Genomic DNA, 9,053 nt, shown 5'->3' with positions numbered 1-9,053 from the left:
TAGCAACGGTAACTATTGCAACTGTGACCATGGCAACGGTAACTATGGCAACGGTAGCCATAGCAACGGTATCCATATCAACGGTAACCATGGCAACGGTAACCATGGCAACGATTGATTAGCGTGGGTAGTTGTGGGGGAGGGTAAGATGGGGTTGAGTTCTATAATTGATAGGTGCCACTGATGGTTTCTTAGATTGGAGAATCAAAATGATACCCCCCCCCCCTCCCAAAGAGAGAGAGAGATAAGGAAGCGGGAAGAAGGCACGGGAAATAGGGCACGGGAGGGGAAGAATGAGAAGGAGGGGAGGGGGTAGCATACTTGATGGTTATCGAAAAATCCATTTTGGCTAGGAATTGCGCAAAATCCCTTCTTATCTCTCGTCTACGGTGAAAAAGGAGTACCTATGCCAAATTTTAAATGAATCGGTCCAATAGTTTCGGAGATCTGGTGATGAGTTAGTGGTATTTCGCTTATATGTATATAGATATTTTTTTTTAATTATGAACAAACAAATAATTTTAGAAAAAATGTCATGGTACGTACCTATAGTCAATAAACGTACTAAATATTTTTTAGGAACCGTCATATTGTACTTAAACTGGGGCACCAAATGCAAATGACTGTATGTCGACTTTTACCTTTACAATATTTAAAACCATAAATACGTCATAAAATATTAATAATTCTAAATTCTTGATTTAAATTTCAAATATTAAATATTAATATCAAATTAGCGAATTATCCGGCTTAGCCTTTAGCTGATTTAAGTTAACCAGCTAAGCCGAACAGTCAGCTAGCTAATTAGCTCGGCTAACTTGTTTAGCATTATACATTGTAATTGAAAGTTGAACTCAAAGTGTATACTTATTAAATAGCAACTGACAGGCTTTTATAACATCACATAAACCTCAAAAACCAATTTAAGCATAAGTGGAATGGAATTTTGTATATTTATAGAAAGTAATACAGATAAAAATATTTAATTTAATAAGTCTTTTAATATTATTAAAATCCATCAAAAAATTTCATGAACAGTTGTAAAAAAATGACTTTAAATATTTACATCTCCGAGTATATTAAACTTTTGAAAATAATTATTCAGTAGTTTACAAACATTAGTATACATCTTTATATATTAGATTGGTGTGTTAAAAAAGAAAGTTTTTGTGTTTTTCTCTTCCATTGGAAAACTTGTACATGGACAGATAATAATAATAATTCAATTTCTTTATATAATTTGTACAGTTCTTTAAAAAACTATTTCGGTTTTTCCCATCCACCAAATATACGCTCTAACTCTTCCGCAACAGCTATCGACAAGTGGTCTTGATTGAGACCTGCCACAACTTGTATTCCTATTGGAAGACCATTGCTAAATCCTAAAGGACAAGCAGTTGCCGGTAAACCAAGGCAGTTAATGATCGCAGTATAAGAAAAATTGAAGGGTTTCAATATTGTTTCATAGTGAAGTGGAGCGGGCGTTGGATGAGTTGGATATAAGAAGACACCATCGGAACCCAGCATATTCTGTAAGTTTATGTACGAGAGGTGTAAAGTTAAAATGATAGTTACAACAAAAATACTTACTTGAAATTCATCGCGAAGTTCAAGAGTTTGTGTTAATAATTTTGCTCTTTTTTCATTGTCCCTTTTCATACCAAAACTTTCAAATGCTGCGGTCACTAAGGCGATAAATGTATGACAACTATAGCACATCATCCACTTAATGAATTCCCACCAAATATTTATACGTCCTTGTCGATTACTTAATTCATGAGCAAAATTTTCTCCAATGGGAGAAACCATATTTGCAAGCCAAATCGCTAGACTATTTTTTAATTTTTTAATTTCAACTTTTTCTGCTTTTATTTTGTAACCTGTTTTCAAATACCAAATCACCTTATTGATTTTCTGTCTTATATCTTGAGAAACAGGTGATACAAAGAGTTGACCCCCATCATCTTCCATATAGTAAAACTAGTTCCAAAAATAAATTAACGATTATGTATATTAAAAAATTTTGAAAAAGTCAAATAGTATATTATACAGTCAAATAGTATATTACACACCTAGGGATGAAAAAATTTATATATAATTGCATATACTTATTAGGGTGATTCAAAAAAAAAGAATATTTTTTTTTTCGTTTGGTACTCTGAAAAATAGGTTCCTAGACACCTCTAAGAAAGCCTCTCCAAGCATGAGTTCTTAATTGTAACGGGAAGGTCCTCCTTCTTACAGTTTTCTATTTTTTCTTATTATCAGATAGAAAAATTTATATCTCGCTTCCAACTACTTGAAAAAATATCGTGTTCCTTAGATTTTGTAGGAAATTGAATGCTCTACAAAAAGGCCTCTTACGATTTTTTTCGTAAACCCAACCGTTTAAAAGATATTAACGGTTAAAGTTTGATTATTTTTGGGAAAATTTTTTATTTCTTATGAATTTTATAACTCAATGAAAAAAATCATTATGAATGATGAAACTCATAGTTTTGTAGGAAATTTACTGCTCTATAAAAATGGTCTCTTATGATTTTTCGATCAAGTTGAGCGTTTACGAGATATTCATCGTCAAACATCAATGCATATCAATTTTTCTAGTTTTTGATCAATAATTCGAAAAATTTCAATTTATTTTGTGAGTTTCAAGGAAATTTAGACAAATTTGAGTTTTTATTATAAAAGCAACTCCTATAGATGTTTTCTGTTCAAAAATTCATTTGAAAGTTTTTATTCTAATAATATTTTTTTAATTTTATCTTTAATAATTTAAAATCTTAATCGCGTTGTCATTTATTATTATGAAATTTGTTCAGTGCGTATTTTTAAATTGTTTTTCACAAAATATACATAAAATTTTCGTTCGAGGGGATTTTTGTTTTGAATTCCATTTCTTCTTCTGTTTGTCTTCTGAAACTAACGCCATCTATGTTTTTACTCTCAACTATCTTCAGTATCTACCCATTTAATACCGTATTTTCAGTGTTCCTAAAACTGATCATCTTGAATACGTAATAAAATAATTCATTTTAAATAAGTCTTATAATCATCACATAAATTTATTTATCATCAATTAACCTACAATGAATAAAGAAATACGTTTTATCGAAATTTTTTTGTAATTTTAACCATTGACTGTGATAGCGAAGAAATTTTTTGACTGCATTAGGAGCTCCACTAGTTGGAATCTAATTTTTTCTCCACAGTTCAATAACTTGGTCAACTGAATTTTTAGCACTTTGTTTGATTGAATACTTTAAAATTTTAAGTTGGTAGAAAAACACACGCATAACCTCTTTCACTTTTGGTAACTTACGTTCCGAAATTCTTTGTAGAGGTATTCCGATAAAACGTATTTCTTTATTCATTGTAGGTTAATTGATGATAAATAAATTTATGTGATGATTATAAGACTTATTTAAAATGAATTATTTTATTACGTATTCAAGATGATCAGTTTTAGGAACACTGAAAATACGGTATTAAATGGGTAGATACTGAAGATAGTTGAGAGTAAAAACATAGATGGCGTTAGTTTCAGAAGACAAACAGAAGAAGAAATGGAATTCAAAACAAAAATCCCCTCGAACGAAAATTTTATGTATATTTTGTGAAAAACAATTTAAAAATACGCACTGAACAAATTTCATAATAATAAATGACAACGCGATTAAGATTTTAAATTATTAAAGATAAAATTAAAAAAATATTATTAGAATAAAAACTTTCAAATGAATTTTTGAACAGAAAACATCTATAGGAGTTGCTTTTATAATAAAAACTCAAATTTGTCTAAATTTCCTTGAAACTCACAAAATAAATTGAAATTTTTCGAATTATTGATCAAAAACTAGAAAAATTGATATGCATTGATGTTTGACGATGAATATCTCGTAAACGCTCAACTTGATCGAAAAATCATAAGAGACCATTTTTATAGAGCAGTAAATTTCCTACAAAACTATGAGTTTCATCATTCATAATGATTTTTTTCATTGAGTTATAAAATTCATAAGAAATAAAAAATTTTCCCAAAAATAATCAAACTTTAACCGTTAATATCTTTTAAACGGTTGGGTTTACGAAAAAATCGTAAGAGACCTTTTTTTTAGAGCATTCAATTTCCTACAAAATCTAAGGAACAAGATATTTTTTCAAGTAGTTGGAAGCGAGATATAAATTTTTCTATCTGATAATAAGAAAAAATAGAAAACTGTAAGAAGGAGGACCTTCCCGTTACAATTAAGAACTCATGCTTGGAGAGGCTTTCTTAGAGGTGTCTAGGAACCTATTTTTCAGAGTACCAAACGAAAAAAAAAATATTCTTTTTTTTTGAATCACCCTAATACTTATATATAATTATATAACATTTATATGTAATTATCTGTTATTGACATTTAATTATATATGACCACATATAATTATATATAAATCATATATAATTGTTTTTACTTCAGAGGATATTTTGTAATTACTTATAGAAGTTGATGATTACTTATATATAGAACTTAAGATTACTTAAATAGAACATTCTTTTTAACTTCCCGCTAATAATCTCAGATTTTCAAAAATCGTGAATTTATTTTTTTCACCCCATTTTGCAAAAATCGCGTTTTCATCATATCTCGACGTTTGAATGTCACAGGAAGCTTCCCTGACTACCCCTGCGATGTTGTCACTATGTCTGTCCGTATGTATGTATGTAAAAGAGAGAGAGAGAGAGAGAGAGAGAGAGAGATTGATTGATTGATTGATTTCGTTTTATTATGCCAAGGCAGATGCCAGATTGCAAAATTTCAAGTACAACAGTAAAATATACATTTTTACATAATCAAAGAGTTATTAGAGCAAGTACATAATGTAACAATTTCATACTTATTTTATAAATTTAATCTAATTCATAATTTCAAACTAATTTTAAACTAATTCTAAACTAAAAATTCAACTCATAAAAATTTTAATATTCAAGAAAATAATTTACCACACTTCACAATATAATAGTCTATTTAATTATTAAATAAAGACAGCCACCAAAAGTGTAATTGCACTATATTAATTGTCTAAGTTCAGTAAATAGTCAAAAACTTTGTTTTTGAATACTTCATTGCTACTCGAATTTATAATTTCATCAGGCAATTCTTCCCATAGACGAATCGCAGAGACTAGAAAGGAATGCTCCATATAGGTGGTAGCAAAATGAGGTAGCTTGAAGGTAGAATGTTTTTTGGCTGCAAGCCTATTAGAGCGTCTAACATCAGTGTCTTCTGTGAATTGATCTCGTAAATACTTGGGTTTTTCAACTTGGAGTAACTTGTAGAAATAACAGCTCATGTAGTATATTCGGCGATACTTCACAGACAACCATCCCAATTCGCGTCTGAAAGGTGAAATGTGCTCATCTTTTTGAGATTAAAAATAAATCTGATAGAGCAGTTGATTGCACGTTGTAGTTTTAAATTGTTATCAGAAGTTGAGTAGACCAATACAACGGAACAATAGTCAACGAGTGGTAGAATGGTTGCCGATACTAGTAATTTCCTTATAGGAGTTGAAAAGATATTTTTCCTAACTTTGAGGCAATGCAGAGCCGAGTTCATTTTACTAACTATTTGAGTGACGTGGTAGTTCCATGACAAATTTCTGCTTAGCTGAATGCCTAAGCACTTGGTACAATTAACGTAGGGTATTATGACACCATTTATTACTATTGGTGGTAGATCCAAGTCCTCAAGCTTTTTCAACTTACTATTTGAACCCAAGATCATAGCCTTTGTTTTAGCTAGGTTGACTTCCAATCCATGGTCTCTTGCCCAATCAGCGACTGATTGTGCATCCAAGTTGACCCTCCAGATAGCATCATGTAGCTGATAGAAAAAGAAGTGAGAGTATATATATTTGTCATCAGCAAACAATCCATGTTTGCAATATACCAGTCGCTGAGCCACAGAATTCATGACTATTAGAAATAGGATTGGACTCAGAACAGATCCCTGCGGAACACCAGATGACGTTTTGAGTAGTTGAATTGGAGTCCCAAGATCGTTTAATATTGACTGAGATCGATCCGACAAGTAAGAGAAGAACCAATTTATTGTTTCCATAGAGCAACCAAGCTCAAATAGCGCAATCAGTATACTTTTGGAATCTACATAATCAAAAGCTTTGCTCAAGTCGAACAATACTAATACAGTAAGTTTGCTGTTGTCCATTGCTTGTCGAATATCATCAGTGAGTTTCAATAACGCTGTTTGCGTGCTGTGGTGTTTTCTAAATCCAGACTGAAAAGGATCCAAAAGTTCATTATCTTCCAGATATGATGTCACCTGATTTGCAATAATTCTTTCAAAGGCTTTAGCCAAGTGCGACAAATTTGCAACCGGTCGAGTGTCTGATGGAGATCTAGGTGGTGTGATCTTGTTTAAGGGTATTATGTAGACGATCTTCCAAATATCAGGAAAAATACCGGTGTCAAGAGATCTGTTAAATAAAGCTGTGAGAAAGACTGAGATTTGCGGAAGATGATCTCTCAACCATCTCAGATCAAGACCATCAGGGCTCTTCCCTTTTGATTTAGATAGAGTGAGATGCAATGCTTTGGTAACATCAACTATATCAATCTTTGTCCAATGAAATGAGCAATCAACCTTCTTTGTATGGTCGATAGGTAAATTATCTATGAAATTTACATCACTCGGTTGATGTTTCCTAACTATGTTTGCATAATACTCATTTAATTCACAAGCATCGAAGAAATTAAGCGGTGACGAGGGATTAGATTTGATTAAGCCAAGGTGCTTGAGTTTACTCCAGACAGTTGAACCATACGGCAGATTGGAAAGAGCAGTTTTGAGGTATTCTTCACGAGCATGATTCAACTGGATTTTTAATTCCTTTCTTTTTAATCTGAAGAGAGCAATCAAGTTTGGATCCTTACATCTTTTTGCTTTTTTGTAGATTTCATCACGTTCTTTACACTTAGCCTTCAGCTCTCTAGTAAACCAAGGATTACTACGACGAGAGACCTTACTTGTAAGTAAGGGTGCATACAAATCTAAAGATGACAGAATTTCAGTTTTAAAAATAGACAGTAAAATATTTGGATCAGAATTTTCAAGCACAGAATTTTCAACTTTTAAAGAATTCATTAGCGAAGTCGATAGGGCTTGATAATCGCATGATCTTAGGATTCTGTAAGTTATAATCTTTGGTGCAGGCTTTGGGTTATTCAGATCATACTGACAGAACAAGTAATCATGACCATCAATATATGGAGAATCAGATTTCACATAGGAGACTAGTTTAGAAGCACTATCCAGCAAAATTACATCTAGCCAGGAATCACAATTATTTTTATGGAATGTAGCTCCATAGGGTACACAATACAACGATGCCTCAGTTATAAAGTCTCTCAGATGATTTGCAGTGTAAGTATATTCTAACAAGTTACAATTTAAATCTCCAGCTATAATGATATTGTTGAAATTCGGTGCTAATTTATAAAAGATATCAAAAAACTCAGTAAGAAAGAGTCCTTTCGGTCTGCGATATATACATGACAATAATAGTTGTGATCCAGTGATTAAGAGAGAGAGAGAGAGAGATTGATTGATAGTTTATTAATGCCAAGGCACAAGCCAAATGGCAATTTTAAATACAATATGATTTACAAATACAATAATAATAGAAAAATTATATAAGTACATAAACTATAATAAAGATCTAATATAAAAATTTATATTTATTTTATCTGATTCAACTAACATACTCAATAAATTATTCAATTAAATAACAGCTGATAAAAGAACAAAGTTGGAGAATTTAACACTTAGAATCTAACAGTAATTATCAGAGAACTTATCACTTTACAATAACAAAATTAATAATCCAAATTCAACAAATGGTCAAAAATTTTATTTTTGAACACTTCAAGACTAGATGAGTTTACAATCTCTTCAGGCAGTTTTAGTTGAGCTATTAGTTGAATCAGTTGACTGTTAATCTAGTTTAGTGAGATCAGAAACACATTTAATTTTAATTATTTCAGAGCCATTTTCTCTTTTAGCAAAAATTTGTCCACTTGTCACCCAGACATACTTGATCTTTTTAACTTAGCCTTTTCTTTAGTTTGTAAAAGTAATTTATGTGTCTCTGGTAATAAAAATTCATTGACGTATATAGCAAATGTGGAATTTTGATCAACATAGTCCGGAAACACAATTTTAGCCAAAAGATTTTTGACTTGCGTTTCGAACTTATAATGAAATCACGTACTCGAGAAGACTTCAAATCAATAATGTAGGAATGATAGGTAGTCTTATGTTGTTTAGATCTATCTTTATTTACAAATTTACGAACACTCAAAACATCGCTGACCAAATGTGGTAACTCTAGAGCATTTAAAACAGCGGACGGAATTTCAGAAGGTGATAGTTTATCAGCCACTAAATCAGGAATACCTGAGATTACCAACTCAGTAGTACTTCCTAATAGAGATGAAGTAGATGAAGCTACACTGTTTTCAAGAGTAACTAGTTTGCTCAGATCAGCTAGTTTATTATGCATTATATTCATGTTAGTTTTACTGTCTTCTTTTAATTTTTTGATGTCTAAGTTTAATTTCGAAATTGAATCAGCATTTATTTTAATATTTTCCTTAACTTCCGAAAGGTCAGACACAGTAGCAGCTTGCGAATCTTTGAGGTTAGCGATTTGCGTACTAAGTTCCTCAAGTTTCTTATTTACCAACATGTTGGATGATAAAAACTGTTCCATCATAGCTGTCATCTTATCGTCAAGCGACTTTTCAGACCAATTTGAAGGTAGTTGGGCCATTGTTGGAGGTGTGATAGGTGAATGAAACACTGAGTCTGGACCAATCGATATCGGTGTATTTGGTGTGACAGGTGATTTCAATGAGGTTGATACACGAGCTGTTGATAAACGAACAAGTGAGGTAGATCCGCGAGCTTTAAATGTATGATCAAGAGGAGAAGAGCTGGCAGATTTGAAACTGGAAACTGAAGAGGTATTAGAGCTAGTAGATTTTA

General features: G+C 31.6%; 1 protein-coding gene across 2 annotated transcripts in view; it reads right to left on the bottom strand.

Annotated features, from left to right (window-relative positions):
* Window positions 1-977: 977 nt before the first annotated feature.
* LOC141536644 (fatty-acid amide hydrolase 2) overlaps window positions 978-9,053 on the bottom strand; it is a 53,345-nt gene continuing 45,269 nt past the window's right edge. The window contains exons 7-8 of one of the 2 annotated variants that reach the window (XM_074257299.1): window positions 1,591-1,980; window positions 978-1,530 (exon numbers count right to left, since the gene is read on the bottom strand). In XM_074257299.1, the coding sequence (XP_074113400.1) occupies window positions 1,261-1,530; window positions 1,591-1,980 (660 nt within the window). In that variant the 3' untranslated portion in view covers window positions 978-1,260. Of the gene's footprint in view, window positions 1,981-9,053 lie in introns of both variants that reach the window. The other variant, XM_074257298.1, reaches the window with a different exon arrangement.

Source organism: Cotesia typhae, unplaced genomic scaffold, assembly GCF_013202065.1.
Source record: "Cotesia typhae breed Kobodo isofemale line unplaced genomic scaffold, CoteBio_Ctyphae scaffold_152, whole genome shotgun sequence".
NCBI lineage: Eukaryota > Metazoa > Arthropoda > Insecta > Hymenoptera > Braconidae > Cotesia > Cotesia typhae.
Note: the sequence above shows the minus strand (reverse complement) of the source record. Positions and strands in the feature narration are given on the sequence as shown.